This window comes from Leptidea sinapis, chromosome 40, assembly GCF_905404315.1.
Source record: "Leptidea sinapis chromosome 40, ilLepSina1.1, whole genome shotgun sequence".
Taxonomy (NCBI): domain Eukaryota; kingdom Metazoa; phylum Arthropoda; class Insecta; order Lepidoptera; family Pieridae; genus Leptidea; species Leptidea sinapis.
In genome coordinates, this window is record NC_066304.1 from 6906856 (window position 1) to 6930386 (window position 23531).

The 23531-nt window shown below is 35.5% G+C and overlaps 2 protein-coding genes across 6 annotated transcripts in view; one reads left to right on the top strand and one right to left on the bottom strand.

Moving 5' to 3' along the window:
* The window catches only part of LOC126976256 (uncharacterized), a 162259-nt gene that overhangs the window by 118888 nt on the left and 19840 nt on the right, over positions 1-23531 (bottom strand). For 4 of the 5 annotated variants that reach the window (XR_007731874.1, XM_050824494.1, XM_050824493.1 and 1 more), the window contains exon 2: positions 12905-13077. Coding sequence is in view for 3 of the 5 variants with exons in the window: in XM_050824494.1 (XP_050680451.1) it covers positions 12905-13008 (104 nt within the window). In the remaining 2 variants the exon portion in view is untranslated. Of the gene's footprint in view, positions 1-5949; positions 6088-12904; positions 13078-23531 lie in introns of those variants that run through there. The other variant, XM_050824495.1, reaches the window with a different exon arrangement.
* Positions 16768-21723, top strand: LOC126976281 (proteasome subunit beta type-2-like). The gene is made up of 4 exons (XM_050824553.1): positions 16768-16948; positions 17793-17986; positions 19755-19917; positions 21566-21723. Exons 1-4 carry the CDS (start codon positions 16834-16836, stop codon positions 21721-21723), a joined length of 630 nt encoding a protein of 209 aa, XP_050680510.1. The 5' UTR covers positions 16768-16833.

Genomic DNA, 23531 nt, shown 5'->3' on the forward strand with positions numbered 1-23531 from the left:
GCGAATAAACCAAGTATATGGAAAATGTTTACAAATAGACATTTTTCTTTTGATTGATTTATTCGGACATATAACGTTTCCCGCGTTATTTTTTATTAAAATAAGGGATGATACGAGGAGGACGTTCAGGTGATAGTAATTGATACGCCCTGCCTATTACAATGCAGTGCCGCTCAGGAATCTTGAAAAACCCAAAAATTCTGAGTGGCACTACAATTGCGCTCGTCACCTTGAGACGTAAGATGTTAAGTTTCATTTGCCCAGTTCACTAGGTACGGCGCTCTTCAGACCGAAACATAGTAATGTTTACACATTACTGCTTCTCGGCAGAAATAGTTGTGGTACCTATAATCAAGATCATTTGCATGGCTGCTGGATGTCGGGGAACTTCAGTCACCTTTAGTCGTATCATTGTATTGACAGTGCTGTCAGCTTGACAAGTAAAATTGACTGGACTGGACCATTCTATATGTGAATGTGGCCTCGAGGAAGGTACTCTTGAACATATTTTTTTCTATTGCCCTAAATTGTCAATTCCTTTATATGACCTTCTACCGAAGGATATCCCTCGCCCCATCAACATCCCTTTTCTTTTTACTTTATGCCATTCCCCTTTCATAAAGATTCTTTACGCAATAATATTAAATTGTAATTTCTATCCTCCATACTCTCTTCGCTTCTATTAGGCACATATTCCCACTTACATTCACACATTTCTTCCTTAAACTTAGATTAGATACTAACAAGGTAGTTAATATTATGGATGTGTATTTCTAACCGTACTAACTCTTGTTGCCTATTCATCAGTTCACAAAAAAAAGCCACAGCTATTTCAACCGACCATTTCCTTTTAAATCAGCTCTTTACATACTTCAATCAGCTAAATTAAAATAAAAAATCTCTCTACCTTGACGTTGGCCGAATCGTCGACAATCAGTCGACGGAGCCAGTTAATTTAAAAAAAAAATGTGTAAGTAATATTTTCAAGTAATTTAACTTATATTACACGCATTATTATACTACCTAAAATCTAAATGCAAACAATCTAAAAAAAAATATATGTTTGTAATTTTATTTTTTCTAATACGATAAATAAAATTTTTCGTTTGTATTGTACCTATATTATTAAATTGTGTATTTATAAGTTAAAATTAATGTTTATTGTAATTGTAATCGATAATAGTATTTCTTCTAACATGCCGGACAAACCTCTGTGGTTTTTGGCCTGTTATATAATAATAAATTGTAATTCTATTTTTCATAATAAAAACAAAAAAAAAAAAAAAAAAAAAGCATTTTTATTTTATTATTATTATATTATACCGAGTTTATTTGTAAGTCCAAATATGTATACAATTTGAAAATGACCCTGGCGAGTAGGATAAGTGCTTTTATAAAATTCTAGAGGTACCTAACCCTTAGGAACTTATACGATATACGTCATAAAAAAAAAATATATATGTCATTAATTCCTTATATTCACTTCATCTTTTCTTAAAGAAGAAGTTAGATACAGCTGGCAAATCCAGCAGTTAGCAGTTAGATATCCTGTTCACGAACAGCGTAATCTATTCAAAAGCTTTTTCCAGTCCGTTCTGTTTGCACATAGGATTTTCTTTGATAAACGCGAGTGTTACACATTTAAATAAGTATTGAAACGCGTGTAGTTATAACTGTGTTTTTAAATTAGTTTTTCCGTAAAACTTACATTTCATATAATTATTTTAATTAACCCGACGTTTCAAGACCTTTCCTTTGATCTCGTTTTCAGGGTGACTGCATTACGCAAAAATCTAATTTTTTATGTGTAAATAAGGGACGAGACGAGCAGGACGTTCAGCTCAGATGGTAATCGATACGCCCTACCTATTACAATGCAGTGCCGCTCAGCATTCTTGAAAAACCCCAAAAATTCTGAGCGGCACTACAACTGCGCTCGTCACCTTGAGACAGATTTTGAGTCTCATTTGCCCAGTAAAATCACTAGCTACGGCGCCCTTCAGAACGAAACACAGTAATGTTTACACATTACTGCTTCACGGCAGAAATATGCGCCGTTGTGGTAGATACCCAAGTGGTAATATAAAAATACAATTACACGCGATTTAATCCTTTAAAATTGTTTTATTTAAATATTCAAGAGCTGTTAAAACAGCTTAAGTTAAAACAAAAATATAACATTATCATAAAAATTATTATTATCTTATTAATAAATTTATCATTATTATGTTAAAATAATCATATAAAGTGAACGGAACTTACCAAAGTAAGGCAATTAATTTTACTTTAATTAATTCATCATTATTTATTTGCTTCACACTTAGGTTTGTTGTCTCTGCGATTTATTTATGTTCAAACGTAATTAAATGTATTTTCTTAAATAAAGTTAATAAATTACTAATTAACTAAGTTCACTCTTGCGAAAGCTATAAACTAGGAGTAAAATTATTCATAAACTCATGATTACTCTCGAAATTAATAAATTGTTTTTGAAGAAAATTAATTACACACTGTATTAAATAAAAATTATATAGTGTCGTAGGAAAGCAATAAATGTTATTATATGACGTAGTATTATTAATAGGATGCAATACTGTAACTCTCTGGACTATCATTTAGGCGCTATAGTCCTAAAAAGTAACATTTTTGTAAATCTACTTAAAATACTTCAACAAATACTACGGTTCCAATTTTTGGACATGCTTATCTTCATTTCTTTATCTAAATTATTGCATTTTTGAAAACACGATTACGAAAAAGTATCTCTATAGATTTCTTTTTTGAAAAATAGGCTTTTTTGTATGAATTGTTTTATATTATCATAAAACTATGATGGCTATAAACACAAAACTTATATTATTCGATAGTCTATTAGTATTTATAAATATTCCTCGTACGTTTTATAAATTCGCTTTGTGAATTATTTTATATTCATTTTTTTCGTTTTTTTCGTAATAAAACAAACGCGACTTATGAATATGCGAATTATGTTCATGGTACCTATATTATATGGTTTTACAAAGTACCCACTTCGTTAATTTTTTATTATGACAATGAGGGAAGAGACGAGTAGGACGTCCATCTGATGGTAATTGATACGCCCTGTCCATTACAATGCAGTGCCGCTGAGGATTATTGAAAAAACCAAAAAAAATCTGAGCCGCAGTACATCTGCGCTTGTCACCTTCAGACAAAAGATGTCAAGTCTCATTTGCCCAGTAATTTCACTAGCTACGGCACCCTTCAGACTGAAACACAGTAATGCTTACACATTACTGTTGGATGGATACATTATGGATGTTTGTTTCCGAGTCATGGATGTTTAAATGTATTTATGTATGTTTATATTAATTTATGTATGTTTAAGTAAGTATATTATATTAAATATATCATTGTCTTGTAACCCATAACACAGGCTATATATGCTTAACTTGGGGCAGATAATTTGTGTATAAAGTGTGTCAATATTATTATTATTATTATTACTGCTTCACGGCAGAAATAAGTCTTACGTCGTTCTGTTCCGTCTAAAATATAAACTTCCAAAGAAGCACAAAATTATATAGAACAAAATCAACATAACAGCGATGCAGTAGCTCTCGAATTAAATTGATAATCTGATAAAAAATGTAGAGTTTAGTAAAAGGCGGTTGGTCCATCACAATGGACAAAATTATCGAGGCGAGACGATGCGCCGAAATTACGTGTTCTCTACGGTACCGGTAGGAGAGAAATGTAGAGTGATATTATATTTAATTTGAACGTGCCTGTTATAATGAGCCAACACACATACTATACATAATTGTGTAGTCATGGATAATAGTTTATTATAACTCTCTTTGTTAAACAGAAACTTAAAATTCATATTTTCTATTCACTTTCTTGTAAGTTGGTTGTTTTAATTATTACTAAGCATTTCGTAATCTTATTAAATATACATTTTTTTTATGGAATAGGAAGACAAACGAGCGTACGGGTCACCTAGTGTTAAGTGATTCCACAGCTTAGTAGTACGAGGAAGAAAGCTCCTTGAAAACCGCACTGTGGAGGACCGCCACACATCCAGATGGTGGGGATGATATCCTAATTTGTGGCGTGTCGTGCGATGGTGAAATTAATATGATATTGATTGAATGATTGCGAAGCTGAAGTGGCAGTGGGCAGGGACATAGTTTGATGGACAGATGGCCGGTGGGGCAGAAAAGTCCTTCAATGGCGACCACGTACCGGAAGACGTAGTGTTGGTACTGCCCCTCACAAGATCGCCGACGATTTGGTCAAGATCGCCGGAATACGTTGGATGAGGGCAGCGCAGGACCGATCGTCGTGGAGATTTTTGGGAGAGGCCTTTTTCCAGCAGTGGACATCTTCCGGCTGATAATGATTATGATATTGTTGTCATAAAATAGTTCATTTCAGTGATGTTATAATGTAGAATTTAGTAAAAGTAAGTAGATTATAACTTAATATAGATTATAACTTAATCAAGTGGACCTGACGGTAAGCGATCACGGAGAATGACTTTGGCATCAGAGAAGAGAAGGTCGGAAGGACTTTCTGTCTAATATCTGTGCTGCATATCTTGTCTTCTTATCTACTACTGAAGGAAATTATAACGATCTTAGACATCGCTACTTAAGGATTTACAAGACGTTCTTTAGAACTACGATAGATCAAAGGGGACCGTATTACCGAGACTCAACTGTTTGTCCGTCTGTCTGTGTCTCACAAACCGCAATGATTAGTTAAGAGGAAATATCAGTGTTCATTTTCCATACAAACGTTCTTGACTCTTCTTCTCTTTGGTTTGTTACCCTAGATCAATTATTTTTTTCAAATAAGATCAATATCAACATTATTTGTGCCTGTACATTTGTTTTATTTTTATATTTTTGTTTTTGTAAGTACTAGAAGTCCTTCAAAAGGTGCTCAAAGAGATTACCTAAATCATATGGCCACAGAAGGCTAAGGCCACTAAGACAGCAATAAGAAATCAGATAAAAACAGTCTAACATACCTACTTAGACTTTGCGTTTATAAAACGTGAACTTAACTTTTAAGCTTAAGATAAGACCGCCCAATGCAAAGTCAAGTCTTAAGCTCAGCATAATTTGAGCTGTCAAATGACTATAAAAACTACGTCAAAGATTATGCTGAGATTACTCTTAGCTATGTTTTTAAGCTTAGTTGTTTTTACCAGTGGGAGGCTCCTTTGCACAGGATGCCGGCTAGATTATGGGTAACACAACGGCGCCTATTTCTCTCGTGAAGCAGTAATGAGTAAGCATTACTGTGTTTCGGTCTGAAGGTCGCCGTAGCTAGTGAAATTACTGGGCAAATGAGACTTAACATCTTATGTCTCAAGGTGACGAGCGCAATTGTAGTGCCGCTCAGAATTTTTGGGTTTTTCGAGAATTCTAAGCAGCACTGCATTGTAATGGGCAGGGCGTATCAATTACCATCAGGTGAACGTCCTGCTCGTCTCGTCCCTATTATTATCATAAAAAAAATATGTAAGTATAGTCTGAATAAAGTCTAAGTAGGCTCTATAAATCTCAGCCTAACAGAAATGTCTGAAAAATGCCTTAAAGTCAATAATTCTTCTTAATATTGGGGATGGCTGAAAACGTTGTCTAAATGTATCTGTATATTATATGTATTGATTTTGTATAATTTGTAACTTCACTTGAAGGCAATAAATATTATTGCTATATTGTTTCCATGTTCATAAAGTACATTTACAATGTAATTTAATCAATACTGTGAGCCAACCGGTCGAGATCCCTTAGTCGATTCAAGCCGACTTTACCTGAACTAGAGTTGCATTGCCGAGCATAACAGCTTAATCCCATTAAATATCAACAAAGTATACTGCGCGTCAAAAATAATTTGCAATTCAAAATTGAAGAAGTAAAAATATTTTTTAAATACTATATAAAAAGTACGTACAGATAGTGATTGAGGTGTGAATCCTGTGTCCGGAATGCATCCAAAATTATTGTTAACACTGAGATGAGGTCACTCGTGAACTACCGACGTTTTCACACAGAACAACAGTTTGTGCAAACAACGAATTACGCGACGGCTAGTAATAATTGATATCACGCAACATTTCGGAACGCGTCACACCGAATAGTCGTTATGATGGTAACTGACAGGCTGACAGCTGTCATTGTGGAGCCTGTCGCTACTGCCGTGGGGTCCGGTGTGAGCTTTACATGCTCTCTATAGCTACTTATGAAATACTAGCTTTCTCTCGCGACATTGTTCGCGTGGAATAGTTACTTTGGGCAGCATTTCCATTTTTAGGATACTTTGCAAATAATACTCAAATAAACTGCTCTTTCCGCTGCTGGTGGCGCTCTTCTATGTTACAACGGAAATCCCTTGTCATTGTGGACAGCCTATTTAATAGTATTTCCCTACGGACTTTAATATCCTTTTTCTTTCCCATGTAGGTATCAAAAAGGCTCGAACAAATGTTTATATATTACTAATTATCAAGTGCCTAAAATCTCAATACAAAGTTTGATTGTTTTCGAATTCCCATACAAACTTCCATCCCCTATTACAACCGATCCATTTATTTTTTCCCAATTAAAGGTAGTCTATGTCCTTTTCCAAGCTCTAGTCTATATCTGTATTAAATTTCATCAAAATCGGTTGAGTGGTTTAGACGTGAAAGCGTAACAAACAGACCTAGATTGACATTTATAATATTTGTAGGGATATTGCAATATACTAAGGTGTTAATACATGTAGACCTTGCACATAGGGTGAGGGCGGGTGATCAGGGCGTACGAGTAGTATTTAAAGGTGAAAATAATTATAATATTTAGTTAATAATAATTGATGACTAAAAGAAATTAATATAACCACCCGATGGAATTTTCTTTTCTGTGTTTCTGGTGTACAATCTAAAATTAAGTAATTTGGAGTAATATTAACCGAACGTTTTGGTATAAACTAAATAATCCGAGGTCAAATTATGATATTTAGTTACAACATTTGTGATTTGAAAAAATAAAAAGTACTTACAATTAGTAATATTATAATATCATGTACTATAATATTAATTTTTTAAAAGCAAGCTAAAGCTATTATTATATATATTATATTACTAGTTGACTCGACAGACGTTGTTCTGTATATAATAAATAAAATAATGTTTTTTTTATAATTTTGTCAATAATATTTTTTTTTATGGAATAGGAGGACAAACGAGCGTACGGGTCACCTGGTGTTAAGTGATCACCGCCGCCCACACTCTCCTGCAACACCAGAAGAATCACAAGAGCGTTGCCGGCCTTTAAGGAAGGTGTACGCGCTTTTCTTGAAGGTACCCATGTCGTATCGTCCCGGAAACACCGCACAAGGAAGCTCATTCCACAGCTTCGTGGTACGAGGAAGAAAGCTCCTTGAAAACCGCACTGTGGAGGACCGCCACACATCCAGATGGTGGGGATGATATCATAACTTGTGGCGTGTCGTGCGAAGGTGAAATTCGGCGGCAGGAATCAGGTTGAACAGCTCTTCGGAACACTCCCCGTGATAAATGCGGTAGAAGACACACAATGAAGCGACGTCTCTACGCAACGCCAAGTGATCCAGCCGTTCACAGAGTACTGGGTCCCCGACAATTCGAGCTGCTCTGCGTTGCACGCGGTCAAATGGATCGAGCTGATACTGGGGTGCGCCAGACCAGAGATGACAGCAATACTCCATGTGTGGCCGGACCTGCGCTTTGTAGAGCGCTAGAATGTGGGCCGGCTTGAAGTATTGCCGTGCTCTATTTATGACGCCCAGTTTCTTCGAAGCCAGTTTGGCTTGCCCTCCAGATGGCCACGGAATTGGCAATTGCTCGAGATTTCGAGACCCAGTATTCCGATACTAGGCGAGGCTTTTATCATAACATCAAGAATTATTTCGTAAAATATGCTCATTGTTGTGGTAATGAAATTGTCAAACTGTGCGTCAATAAATTCTGTCATAGAAAATATGTCCATACAAAACAAATATCGGACAACGGGAGACACATCAAAGGTTGTTGAAACACACAAAATGTTGTTTTTATTTAATTCCGAACACTTTCATATTTATTCACCTTTTAAACCTTCCCTGGACTTCCACAAATAATTCAAGACCAAAATTAGCCAAATCGGTTTACATGTTCTTAACTCTAATACTGGTACTCACCAAGAACAAAAGAGCATGTACGAAAGGTTTGATGTTAGTGGTAGGAACCAGGCAAGTATTTCAGGATAGTGGTCAGTGAAAGTCAATGATATCTACCCCCTTGGAAGTTAATTGGAATTGTTGGAAGGTGCAATGCGGCGATTACTTTATAGTTTTCGGAAATTTTATTTAAGAACCGTTTAGGATTAAGGCCTCAAGGTCTAGATAAAGAACAGAGACATGGGTGAATGGGACTTTTAAAAAGCGCGTACAGTATTCTAAAATACCAGCAACGCTCCTGTAATTTCTCTGGTGTTTCAAGAGGAATTAGTTTACATGACGTAACGCGTATGCTCGTTTGTACTCCTCTTCCATAAAAAAACTTTAAATTTACAGGTTTACTTTAATGTATAGGAGAGAGAGAGAGAGAGAGAGCATAAATTTTTAAACGAGAACTGCTGCCGAAATTATGAGTACATAATTTCGGTAGCAGTGCCAGAGTACTGGCAGATTGAAATAATGTAAAGATGCTATGGCTAATTATATCTTCTTATCTTAACAATATGTTATGTTTTTAAAGTGATAACCCTCACTTCTAGGATAAATACACAAATAAAATTTGAAAAACAAAATTTTATGAACGATGCGGGATACGAACCCACGACCTCCGGCGTTCCGTGCCGGTGCTCTAACCAACTGAGCTAACCGTTCGAGTACCGCCTCGTTATAAAATTCTGCTTTCTTTGTTCAACTCTCAGGTTGTGGCTCCATCTACAGGATCTACTTTACAGTTGATAACCTGCTCAACCCCAATATTTGCATATTAGGAAATTGACCTGAGATGTCGCTCTTGTAAATCTAAACAATATGTTATGTTTTTAAAGTGATAACCCTCACTTCTAGGATCTCAAGTCAATTTCCTAATATGCAAATATTGGGGTTGAGCAGGTTATCAACTGTAAAGTAGATCCTGTAGATGAAGCCATTACCTGAGAGTTTAACAAAGCATACAAGATTTTATGACGATACGTCACTCGAACGGTTGGCTCAGTTGGCACAGCACTGGCACGGAACGCCAGAGGTCGTCGGTTCAAGTCCCGCATCGTTCATAAAATTTTGTTTTCAGATTTTATTTGTATAATTCTTGATGTTATCAAATATTATTGATAAATTCATAAAAAAAAACAATATTTTGTTTATTATGTACAGAACAACGTATGTCCGGTCAGCTAGTAAATATATTATATAATTCCGCAGTGTATAACCACTTATTTCCAGACAGTGAGTAGGTATGCTATACAATAAATTTATTACCAGATTTAAGATACATTCAAAGTAATTAAAGTTAACACAATATACTTTAACATAATTGTGAATATTTGAGTACCTTGTACGATATAATATACAGTACTGAGTGTTGGCTCTGCACTAAGTAAGGTGCTTGTGACACAGAAGCCGGGAAACACAGTTACCAAAGAAAGTTACTTCTATTTGACTCGCGGAACATAGCATGGAGATGGTAGAAAAATAATAGTAAATTACTAAAATTAATGAAAATAAAAATAGTATATGAATTAAATACGTCATAATTAGTTATATTTGAAGATCAATGATGTGAACTGACGTGGCATTCCGAAATACTGAGCAATGGTCACGGTTGGTGGGACACGGTCGTGGTGAACAATCCCGCGCTTTGTGGCGACCCGACGCATGCGCGGAAGTTGCTGACGAAATATGTACCGGAGATACCTATCTATTACCATGGTACACACGCAGATATGGTGTACCCACAATACATTATTTATAATTAATAAACTAGTCAATTTATCAGCATCACTATAAAAATAAGTAAATATTTTATTATTTACAGTTTTAAGTGGATATTTATTGAGAAATTACTCAATTACCCGTTTTAAGAATTATTTATAAGTTATCCATTTTACCGTTGAATACTACTTCGGAACAGGTTGAGCTTAAATGCTGAAGAAGTGTCACGAACCACTCTTTTAAATAAACATTTCCAGCTTCATAATTTAACAAATTATTTTAATTACAAAGAAAGAAAAATACTATTATTTTCAAGTAGGTAATCAATGCGTTTGCAATTCGTCGAAATATCGTAAATATTCTTAAATCACGGTAAATATTATCCCATTTAAATACTGTTAGTAGTGTTCAATACTCTGTTAGATTAAAAAGTTAGAACAACTATCAAAATAAAAAACAATTCGTATAAAAGTAAAATACTGTCGATGGATTGGATGGATGGATGCTATCTAGAAATGTGTAGCTAATTCTAGGGTAAAAAATATAGAATTCGGCATTGACCATGCATCTGGGGGAAATCTAAACAGAATATCGCCGAGATATAGTACCTAGTAGTAGTTTTTAATGTATTTCAGCGTAGTGGCGCCATCTGATATTAACATGTTATAACAGTACAAAAAAGGCCGCAAAAGTCATCACAAGTTTCAAACACAAAAGCTTGCACTTATAGTTCAAGCTGAACGTTTTATCAATCTAGGCAACTGACGTAGTGTCACAGAGTTTCACTAGGTGGCGCTATACACAAAAGTATTTACGGCCTCATAAAATTATTCCGTCCTTGAGGGTATTGAGCGATCACACGAATTATTTATTACAAGCTGACCCGGCAAACGTTGCGTTGTTTTGCCATATTAATTAATTTTAGAGTTAGACCGTTTCTTGTACATTGCAACATTACTTATTTTTTTCTAAATTAAGCCTAAGTAACTCGTTATTACATCAGCTACCGGCCAATAAAAGTCCCGTCAAAATCGGTCCAGCCATTTCAGAGATTAGCCGGAACAAGCAGACAGACAGACAGACAAAAATTTTAAAAAATGTTATATTGGTGTACCGTATATATATTAAAAAACGGTTATTTCAATATTACAAACAGACACTCCAATTTTATTTATAATAATATATAATATGTTTAGATGGATCAAGTTTGTTTGTTGCAGTTTTTTTGCAACGACAAGTTGGTCTTAAATTATTAGAATAAATGAACAATTAATTGTGAAATATGAAATTAAAAAAAATATTACGGCAGTCTTTGTCGATATACTTTGCAGATGTTATTAAAAATATTAATAATTCCTATACAGTTTTATTTTATACTTGTATTCACAATATTTAGAGGCGCGAGAAATGATGCGCACCAGAAACGTTACTATCCCATTTGATGAGTAGGTTTTACTGCCCATATTTTTCTCATACGGGGCGCCTTATATGAAAATCGATTCTTAAGGAGTAAACTCCAATAATACATGATAGTAGTTTGATTTAGAAATCTTTGTTTTACGACAGCATGGGAATTTGTAGATATTTGATGCTAATTTTATTAAGATACATACTCCAAGTGTAGGTATAAGTCAGGGGCGTGCTATCAATGACGTTCTATACATATGCTTTTTGCTCTTAATAGTGATTTTCATTATTATAACACTAGAAATAAGGGATTGCTTGTAACTAATTCTAGTAGGCTTCATGTATCTTACATTATAGCTTTAAGGGTAAATGTATACACTTCTATAATAAAGTCCCAGCCTCTGTTCAGGCATTATCTATAAATAAATTTAAATGTTTTATAAAAAAATGGCTTTGTCGTAATTCCTATTATTCCACTGCTGAATATCTAAATGATCGGACAGCCTGGGACTAGATTGTGATTTTTTATAGCGATAGAAATGACTGTACAATATTGTATATTTTTAAAAAAGAACAGTATACCTAGTAGTTATAGAAATGACATCAAAAAGAATTCTAAAGGAATCAATTTTGAGAAAATAAATGCCTTTTATGCCTTTTGCATTTTAATGACGTTCTATACATATGGACATGTCATTCGCAGTCTGATAACGGAACGGCAAAAGTGTGCTTAAAGAAAATGTAAGCACACTTTTCTTCTTAGTCGTGTGTCAATTCAAATGTTTGTATTCAAAATAGGATTTAAAGTCACTTACTGAACGTCTAAAACCACCACCCATTCTAACACTTGTATGCCTCAGACCTGAGAAAAATTACGGGCGAAGAAACTCAACGGGCTTCTTCTTTTTTTTTTTTTTAGTAAAATTTCATTATAATAAAATATCGTATATTTTTTTTTAAATAGCCTGAGGGCAGAAGCTCCATTCTCAGTCTGTGGTATCATTATGAAATTCTTTTATATTACCTTAAACCATAAACGTTTCTTGACAATTATATTGAATTACGTAACACATTTTTTTGTACATTTTCTGAGATCATGTTGTAAAAGCATATTATACATCGTCCAACAAAAGATTTACGAATTTGACGTTTATTCCTGGTGTTAACATTATGATTATCACAGTTGGAGGCATCCTTTGCACAGGATGCCGGTTAGGTTATGGGTACGTGTAAGCACGTGGTAATGTGTATACATTACTGTGTTTCGGTCTGAAGGGCGACGTAACTAGTGAAATTACTGGGCAAATGAGACTTGACATCTTATGTCTCAAGGTGACGAGCATTATTGTTGTGTCGCACAGAATTTTTGTGTATTTCAAGAATCAGGGCAGGGCGTATCAAATACCATCAACTGAACGTCCTGCTCGTCTCATCCCTTATTTACATAAATAAAAGTTTCTACTAAATTCACTTATGTGCTGTGTACATTCATAACATTATCAAGAACATATTGAGAGCCAACTATTATGTTTATTTCTTCTTCTGCAGTACTTACTTCTGGCGTGAGCGGCCGTTAGCGAAGAGGTAACATACTCCGGACACGATCCCCGCTAGCAAACCCAGACTGACTCCCGTAGACAGGGACAGTGTGTCCGGCATATTTATGTCTCACATACACTTTATAAGTCAGTTTATAGTTTCATTGTCAACTGGATGTTGAGGAGAATCCTGAAACAACATGAAAATATTATTAACACGCAAACATAGGGAACAATTAATTAAAAAAATTGTCCAAGTCAAGCACAACATGCAGAAACCATATCGGAATACTGGGTCTCGAAATCTCGAGCGATTGCCAATTTCGTGGCCATCTGGAGGGCAAAGTCAAATTGGCTTCGAAGAAACTGGGCGTCATTAATAGAGCACGGCAATACTTCAAGCCGGCCCTCATTCTAGCGCTCTACAAAGGCCACACATGGAGTATTGCTGTCATCTCTGGTCTGGCGCACCCCAGTATCAGCTTGATCCATTTGACCGCGTGAAACGTAGAGCAGCTCAAATTGTCGGGGACCCAGTGCTCTGTGAACGTCTAAATCACTTGGCGTTGCGTAGAGACGTCGCTTCATTGTGTGTCTTCTACCGCATTTATCACGGGGAGTGTTCCGAAGAGCTGCTTAACCTGATTCCTGCCGTCGAATTCCACCTTCGCATGACACGCCACAAGTTAGGAAATCATCCCCACCATCTGGATGTGTGGCGGTCCTCTACAGTGCAGTATTCAAGGACCTTTCTTCAACGTACTACAAAGTTCTGGAATGAACTTCCTTGTGCGGTGTTTCCGGGACGATACGACATGGGTACCTTCAAAAAAAGTGCGTACCTTAAAGGCCGGCAACGCTCTTGTAATTCCTCTGGTGTTGCAAGAGAGTGTGGGCGGCGGTGATCACTTAACACTAGGTGACCCGTACGCTCGTTTGTCCTCCTATTCCAAAAAAAATAATAATATTAAAATTCTTTTATGTTTTAAGTAAATAGATTGACTCGGCCATCGCACTAAAAAATTTAATTTTGTTGTAACACATTGTGTTTTAATTTAAAAAAAAGATTGTGATTTCATGCGATGGCCAAATCAATCTATTTATTAAAAACATAAAAGATTTTAATATTAACTAGTACAGTAAAAATAATATGTATAAAAAGTAAAACAGTCCAAATAATGAGAACTAGAGAAGAATTGAAAATCAATATTTTGAATGTAGACCCGACTTTTAAGTTAGGGTTGAATTCCAATAAGTGAGCCCATTGCATTGAGGCGATATAAATAATACAATAATATTAATCTTAGTAATTGTTTATTAAACGCATCATTCAAATAGATGTGAGCTAAGATTCCCAGGCAAGATGGGGACATCATGCACACATCAGCCGATAATCTTTACTTAGAATCGTGGGAGGTTCCCACAAACGTTGCAGCATTAGCTTGCGCCCGCACTTGCAGCTCATTCTGAAGATTATCCACGACACTAGATTATTATGAACACTAATTCTATGAGAAACATGTTGCGATTGTAGCAATACTATTTCGTGGCCGCGTCTTTGTCCGCGTATTATTCCACTGCTGACTATCTATATGATCGGACAGCCTGGGACTAGATTGTGATTATTTTATAGCGATAGAAATAACTGTACAATATTGTATATTTTTATCGAAAAGAGCGCAAAAACAGAATGCTGGGAGAGTTTCTTCCGCCGCTTCTTTTCGCTCAGAGCGCCATTTGTTTCTGAAGCGGTAGTAGTATCTAGTAGTTATTGGAAATGACATCAAAAAGAATTCTGAAGGAATCAATTTTGAGAAAATAAATGCCTTTTATTCGGAAATATTACTCTTTCAATGGAAGTTTCAAAAATTTCTAGATAAAACTGTACTTTATATCCATTTTTGTAACACTAATAAGGTGTAGGTATGATAAGTATCATCATTATCCGTATAGTGGTAAGCGGTAATGTTGTATAGTATTAGTCAGGACTAATAAATGACTATACTAAGACTAATAATAATTAAGTAGATTGAAAGGAGACAATATTTTTGGGCCCACTGGATATGGTGATGCTTACTAATCGTATTATACTAGTAAAATTGTAATTAATTTATTACTGTCAACAGGCCATATTTTATTGTGAAATCTAACCGGGATCATGAATTTATAATAAAAAGGCAAACACTTGATACATTTCATTATTATATAAATGATTTGAGAGGCGTGTTCCGCCTCTACACGAGGCTGTGTCTCGTGCCAGATTTTGGCGAGACAACACGTCCTGAGGATGCCTCGTGTAGAGGCGAAACACATGTCGAATTGTTTAAAGATAATGGCGGAATTAATACTAAAGAAAACTCAAATCCTTTATATAATTATGGATTTCCGCAAAGTAACGCTTACTTCAATAAATTTTAATTTCCTGTATCCAGTTCACACGTTGAAGTTCACATTTTTGTCGGATTTCTCAGTATTCCGGTTAGACCATTTCTAATTAAATAAACCGTTGTAATCTAGAGATTATAAGGAATAAATCAATATATGTTTCAATACTATACGCCAATTTTCGAGGTAGGCCTATTCGTCGAACAAAAAAAAATCTCTCCTTTGAAATAAGTTCGGCAGCGAAATGGAAAAATATTGCAGAAAGCTATTTGTTTTCCGACGATACCTATAGTAGTGTACAGTTGTTGCGGAAAATACGCTTAAGAAGTTAGGATTGCGAAACCTTTTTAGGAAAATCTAATCATCATTAACTTTAGTTTATTTTGTTTACACTTTACATAGTTCATGTAATCTTAACGTTAAATATTGACATTACCAAACTTTACAACGCGAGATAGAACACGATTCTGATATGGCTCGGTTATTACGAAAAGGGCTTAGGACATATCGTTAACTATGAAACATAAGATTTATATATTGTCCTAAACTTAACGTGGTTTACACAAATATCTTGCAGCTGGTTGTTATTGATATTATCTGTCAAGTACCTATCAAGTTAATGATATAAAATAATTATTAAGCTATTGCATAGCTTCTATCGCGGGCCTTGAGCGTGGAGACCGAATCCAGAAATTCCGTAACGAAAAAAAACCTAACACACCACTTACTTGCCGTGGAACAGCGCTTATCACGTATGATTTTTTTGCAGAAGGTCCCAAGTTCGAGCCTGGGGTACGACTTGATTTTTTTTTTGACTTGATTTTCTATCGCGATCACAATGTCTGCGTGAGTATTGAAATATCAGCTTCAAATACACCTTGATATAGTGCCCGTAATATTAAAATGTATAAGACTCATGTTGTTCTAAATTTTAAGATATTTGTTCGGTCGACTTGTATAATTCTATGATCATAACCCGTTAGTGGCTAAGCTGCCACAAAGCGCGTGGCGCCCATGGCAGTTTTAAGCCGACGCGAAGCGCGTTACCGACGCCAAGGTCAACGGGGTCGGGTTACAATAAAATTTATTGCGTTTGAAGTGTTTCGGCTTGTTTATAAAAACGAACGTCAATGCTTTTGTTATTAAACAAGCTAGCGCTTTGTTAAATAACATAAACAATAGATACTGCGTAATTTAAACAAATTTCGTTTAAAGTAGGATGTGTCATGATTTTTTTAGATTTACCTACAGATTACATTTCGATTATTACTAGTGAATGAAGTAATTTTTTATAACTAAAACATACTTCAAAGTTACTAATTAGTCATAGAATAGTTACTAAAACACCATAGATCATACAAAAAAGAATTTTTAAATCAACTGCTACATTTAATATTCTAAAACAATTTCGTTTACTCTTTGTAGACAAATATTATCTATCTGTGATAAAGACAGTGTCAAGTAAGCAACAGCCAAACATCATTTTTATATTTCAACAGTTTTGTGTTATTGTTTTATGTATTTTTGATTCAGTATTTTGTATTTTTTATTCTTGCTATTCATGGCTTCGACAGCGAATCTTCTTTATCAATGCCTAATCGGGATGCAGTGTAATGATTTTGCTATAGTCGCTGCTGACAAGAACTACAACCAGAGTATTCTGGTGATGAAGGACGGTTCGTAGCTTTACGGTTTGTTTGATAAGGAAATTATTTATTAAGAAGAATAATGTAAATATAACTAAGGAAGATACTGCTCACGTCCTTTTTTCTGGAAAGCCACCAATTGTATCAACTTATCGACCACTATGTCACTTATAAGTGTTTTCGCGCGTAATTCAAAGCGAATTTATCAAAAATACGTTCTAACTTATCTTATTGCTGAAATAGTAGACGTGTACCTTCTAGGAAAGGAATCCAAAATCAAAAATAAAATAATTCGTAAAACGATAAAACTGTAAATGTTGATTAAAAGAGTCCCAATGTGTTTCTTGCCACTTCTCCTCATTAAGCTCGCCCTTTGCCAAAATGGTGGTAACTGGTCGAAAGTACAGCCTTTGACCGGAACATGTCCTCTGCTGGACAAAGGCCTTCCCCGAAGATTTCCACCACGATCGGTTCTGCGCTGCCCTCATCGAACGTATTCCGGCGATCTTGACCAGATCGTCGGTCCATCTTGTGGGGGGCCTACCAACACTGCGTTTTCTGGTACGTCTGTCATCTGTCCGTCGAGCTATGTGCCTTGCCCACTGGCACTTCAGTTTTGCAACCAAGTGATCTATGTCAGTGACTTTGGTTCGCCTACGGATCTAATCATTTCTGATTCGATCTCGCAAGAAAATTCCGAGCATAGCCCTCTCCATTGCCCTCTGAGTGACCAGGAGCTTTCTCGTTAGTGACCACATCTGCGTGCGTTTTCAAGCTATCATCAAGATGACGAAGATAGCTTTTGACATTCATAACTGTAATTTCTTTGACCTAATTGAATACAGTGATTTTGATTTGAATTCTAAACTTTCAGATGAAGATAAGTTAATACAAGTGTCAGATAAACTAATAATGGGGGTAAACGGAGATCTTGGCGACATAGCACAGTTCACACAGTTTGTGGTCCGGAACATGAAGCTGTATTCCTTGAGGAACGGGTACCAGCTCGACACTGCGGCGGCTGTGCACTTCACCAGAACCAACATGGCCGACGTGTTGAGGACGGGGGTTTGTTTCGAGATATTCCACATGCACTCGGACAAATACTGAAATATTTTTAACCAAGTTGCTTCTATTAGAAATATTGAATTGTTGATTGATTTATCATCAGCTTATATGAGTTACTAGCTGACCCAGCAAACATTGTATTGCCGATATTAAAATCGTGATACAAAAGTAACCGTTGATCGTAGATGGGTGAAAATTTGAAGTTTTATGTATTTTTAATGCTCTGTATGTCTGACTCATAATCAAACAAATTTAAAAAAAAATTCAAAAAAATAAAAATTTCGTATGTACCACCCTTAACATTTAGGGGTATGAAAAATAGATGTTGTCCGATTCTCAGACCTACCCAATATGCGCTCAAAATTTCAAGAATCGGTCAAGCCATTTCGGAGGAGTTCAAAGTTTAACACCATGACACGAGAATTTTATATATTAGATAGCACTATGTACTTTTTAAATATTACATACTTTTGTAAAATATGTTATTTTTGGGGTATTCTGGTTTTTTCATGTTATTATAACTGCAATACTAATAATAAACAAGTAGATATTGCAGTTTGACGTACATGCAGATGGACAGACAGACAGCGGTCGTAGCACGAAATGGTAAAATGAGCCACTGTTCATATTTTTTTTTGGTTTCGAGAGTAAGGAATATTTTGAAAGTGAGGCAGAGCCAATTTAAAACAATTTTAGTATTTCTGGATGCCTACTTACCAGAATGTAAATTTACCTATTAGAAGGTTCATCTTTCAGATTATACCAGCTTATTTTGACATGATCCCGACTTAACGTTAAATTATATTTAATTAAATATAATTAAAGTGTAATTGGTTATAGGCCGCTCTTGTTAACAATAAATTAATAAATAAATAGCTACTCATTGAAAATTGTTAAAATAATTAGTGAAATTTATTTCAATAATAAAAAATAATGAACATCTTTATATTATAAAATAAAACAGTTATTGGTTAATTAAAATTGCTTACGATATAAATATGAAAGAAAAAATCAATACGCTCATAGTGACTATTTTTAATTAAATTAAAATTTATTTCAGTAAATCTATGTAAAATAAATTTATTGTCACATCCCTACTAATATTATAAATTGAATGTAAGTTTGTTTGTTACGGTTTTACGCCGAAGCTACGGAACCGATTTTGATGAAATTTGGTACAACGATAGCTTTCGGACATCAGCTGGTATTACATACCTAATATGTGACAATCATAGTAACAATAGCATAGTTATATATATATATATATATATATATATATATATATATATATATATGTATTTATTTTATGCGTGTGTATGTCACTGAACTCCTCCTAGACGGCTGGACCGAATTTGATGATATTTTTGTGTCTTCCAGTGAATTTGAGATTGGTTTAGATTCTCAATTCCATCCATATAATATAATTCCTGGTCATGTGTATGTTAGTGAACTCCTCTTAACGGCTGGACCGATTTTTCAAATTGAAGACGTGTGTACAGGACAACGTCTGTTGGGTCCACTAGTTTTATATATATATTATAACTAACTACTGACGTCGGCTCGTTACCTATTACTTTTTGTTCTTTTACTTTTTATATATTTGATATTTATTGGAACCTTACAAACTAATTTGTTATGTTAATGTTACAGTCATTGTAAAATACTCTTTTCATTGAAAAGAGTTTATAGCGACGAATCAAAAGCGCTTAGCTTAAGCCTAATTGAATAAAGTTTATTTGACTTTTTAATTGTTATGTTATGTTTCCAGATTCCTTACGTGGTGAACCTTCTAGTAGCAGGGTATGACGACAAGAAAGGCGGGGAACTGTACACGGTGGACTTCCTGGCTTCCTGTGTCAGGTTGCCGTTTGCCGCTCACGGGTTTGCAGGCCAGCTCAGTGTTGGGATACTGAGCCAGTATTATAGGCCCGGTAAGTACCAATAATTGAAAAAGTACTAAATATAATACTTTACATACTACTTTTGAATATTAGATAACAAATAGTACTTAAGCAATTTGTTATGTTTTTAAAGTAATAACCCTCACTTTTAGGATTAATACACAAATAAAATTTGAAAACAAAATTCCTCTGGAGTTCTGTGCCAGTGCTCTCCCAACTGAGCTAACCGTTCAAGTGACGTATCGTCATAAAATCTTGTATGGTTTGTTCATCTCTCAGGTTGTGGCTTCATCTACAGGATCTACTTTACAGTTGATAGCCTGCTCAACCCGAACATTTGCATATAAGGAAATTGACTTGAGATGTTTCTCTTGCAAATCTAAACAATTTGTTATGTTTTTAAAGCGATAACCCTCACTTCTAGGATTAATACACATATAAAATTTGAAAACAAAATTTATGAACGATGCGGGGCTCGAACCCACGACCTCTGGCGTTGCGTGCCAGTACTCTCCCAACTGAGCTAACCGTTCGAGTGGCGTATCGTCATCCCATTGAGCGAAGCGAAAACGCATCGGATAGTCATGAGGCTTCAGTTCTTGCACCAATTGAACTTTGTAAGCCTTCATACCGAGGTCTTTATGCGAAATTTTTCTCCGAGAAATGCGAGAATTGTTCACTTTTTGAGAATGATGACGAGTTAATGTTGATGGAAAAATTTTTGCACATTCTGAGCCACAACAGTAATGTTTTCGGTTGAACACACTGGACGAGAACGTACACGGGTTGCTTCATCTAATAACGGTCCATTTTCACGAACTCGCTTCACAAATTGCTTCACACACTGAACTGAAGGCAGATTGTTTCTCGAAAATTTTCCACGTAAATTTCTTACAGTTTACGTTAAAGACTCACTACTTTGAAGTAAGTAGTGAGTCTTATCAGTGGGAGGCTGCTTTGCACAGGATGCCGGATAGTTTATGGGTACAACAACGGCACCTATTTCTGCCGTGAAGCAGTAATGTGTAAGCATGACTGTGTTTCGGTCTGAAGGGCGCCGTAGCTAGTGAAATTACTGGGCAAATGAGACTTAACATCTTATGTCTCGAGGTGACGAGCGCAATTGTATTGCCGATCAGAATCTTTGTGTTTTTTAAGAATCCTGAGCGGCACTACAGGGCGTATCAATTACCATCAATTGAACGTCCTGCCCGCATCGTCCCTAAATTTCATAAATTTTAAGTTTTTAAAATTTCCCAATTCAAACATAACACTAACTTCCTGCCAAAAAGTGAATGTCTTTCTACCTTTCAACGTCAAAGTAATCGGTACTTCAAATTTAATACACTCAGTATATATTTATATATTTTTTTTAAATTATTCTTTATAGTCCAGTCATAAGCATGTTTGTGACGGGAACCCATAAGATTTTCCCCTACCAAAAAGTGGGCACTTTGGCTTAAGAAGTTTTCACTTCAAAAAAGCTCTGGATCCCCGACAATTTGAGCAGCTCTACGATGCCAGCGGTCAAATGTTTCAAGCTGGTACTGAAGTTATATCACACCAGAGATGAGATCTCTCGCCACTATCCTCCATATTTGGCCGGTCTGTTCTCATGATCGCAAGCATTTACGATTTATTATACTATATAGATAATATGTCTAAATATCTTTCAAAGATCTGAGAGAAGAGGAGGCATATGAATTGATAAAGCTGTGTGTTCGCGAAATACATCGACGTCTCATCATTAACCTGCCCAACTTTGGGGTCAAATCTATATCTAAAGACGGGATCAAGATTCTACCACCAATTAGACCAGCGTCTTTTGATAAGTGATAACTGTAAATGAAATACATTTTTACACATTCTTTCAAAAAAATTGGTTTCATTTGTTGTTCGATCCTCTTGTTAATATTCAGGTAAAATTAATATTAAATCTAGTCTTTATTTTTTCGCATTTAGCCTATTCTTTCTGTTTTATTACAAGAAGGTTTAATACAAATTTTACAAGATTCTATAAAAAACTTTTTGGTATCGGTGTCATTTGTAAAAAATATTCAATTTACGCTTTTTTCTTTGTTATGGTTTTATCATATTCGCGGAAGCAAGGGTGGATGATATAATTGAAATGCCATCCCGCGAAAGCGATCGGTCTTGTTGAGCCGTAGATTTTGGGACAGACCTAATACTAATTTAAACACGCTAGCAGACAAAATATATGATGGACCCTTTTTGCGACACTGGGAGTGTGGACATGTGCCTAGTGGTATTTATGCCCTACCATAAGAGCCTTTAGTTTTAATTATTGCTATGTAAGTATATACTAACATATATTTAAGGTATTTTAAAAGGCATAAAAAGGCATAAAAGGCATTTATTTTCTCAAAATTGATTCCTTTAGAATTATTTTTGATGTCATTTCTAATATACTAGATACTACTACCGCTTCGGAAACCAATGGCGCTCTGAGAGAGAAAAAGCGGCGCAAGAAACTTTATCTTAATATCTATAATTGATATATAAGACAAACCTACCTTGTATTTTGTATGGTTCTCTGTGTCCGAAATAAATAAATAATTATTATTGTTGTGATCTGATAACTATATCAAAAATTATATTTAATTATTAATTGGACTGAAGCATTTTGGTGGCTAGTCAGAGTTCTAATAGTTTACATTGGAAGCTGTCAGTGGCAATCTGAGTCCATTTTAAACAATGTGGGCACATAATAACGACTAATAGTCTGTGAGCTTGGGTTTGTCGTCTGTCTTGAAGTAACTATACATAGGTATGCTAGCATTTGTTACAGGTCGTTTCTGAACTCCGTAAAGAGAACTGCAACCGCCGCATCATCCTCCATCACGACAATGCGAGTTCTCACACCGCGCACAGAACAAAAGTGTTTTTAGAGCAAGAAAACAGCCGTACGGCCGTACAGCCCCGACCTAAGCCCTAATGATTTCTATACTTTCCTTAAAATAAAGAATAAATTGCGTGGTCAGAGATTTTCATCACCTGAAGAAGCTGTGGACGCCTACAAAACGGCCATTTTGGAGACCCCAACTTCCGAATGGAATGGTTGCTTCAATGATTGGTTCCATCGTATGGAAAAATCTGTCAAATTTCGCGGAGAATACTTCGAAAAGCAATAAATAAATTTTTAGATAGTAATGTTGTGTCACTTCCTTGTATCCCGAAATTTTCAGTGCCGCCCTCGTACCATGTTTTATAACAGGATAAAATTGACTAATTTTTTTGTGAAATGACAGCTATAAATTAGTTTTATAATCGCACTTTTTCTCTTAGATATAAATAGGATTTTTATTCGTCCTTGCTAGCACATCTCGCCCGCAAGAGTACGTACAGATGACGCGCCAAAGTAAACACAGGCGATAACTCGTTATACGTTGAACACCTATTATCACTCTCGTAACATTGTGAAAATTGAGCTCCTCTTGATAAGATATCGCTGTCATGATGTGCGTAGCTTAAAATTAGTACCTTAATTACAAATGAGGGCTCATTATAATGTGATGTTAGTCAATCTCTTTAATTAAAACCGGTCGGAATTACACGCGTATAGTTCCATACTATCGCATAATATGCCGGCTGGATTATGGGTACCACAGCAGCGCCTATTTCTG

What these genes read in the sequence shown, in the direction of transcription:
- LOC126976281 (XM_050824553.1), top strand. Translation starts at nt 16,834, where the DNA reads ATGGCTTCGACAGCGAATCTTCTTTATCAATGCCTAATCGGGATGCAG. An exon ending in CCGACGTGTTGAGGACGGGG is followed by an intron (nt 17,987 to 19,754) that starts GTTTGTTTCGAG and finishes TTATGTTTCCAG; the next exon opens with ATTCCTTACGTGGTGAACCT. An exon ending in GAGCCAGTATTATAGGCCCG is followed by an intron (nt 19,918 to 21,565) that starts GTAAGTACCAAT and finishes TATCTTTCAAAG; the next exon opens with ATCTGAGAGAAGAGGAGGCA.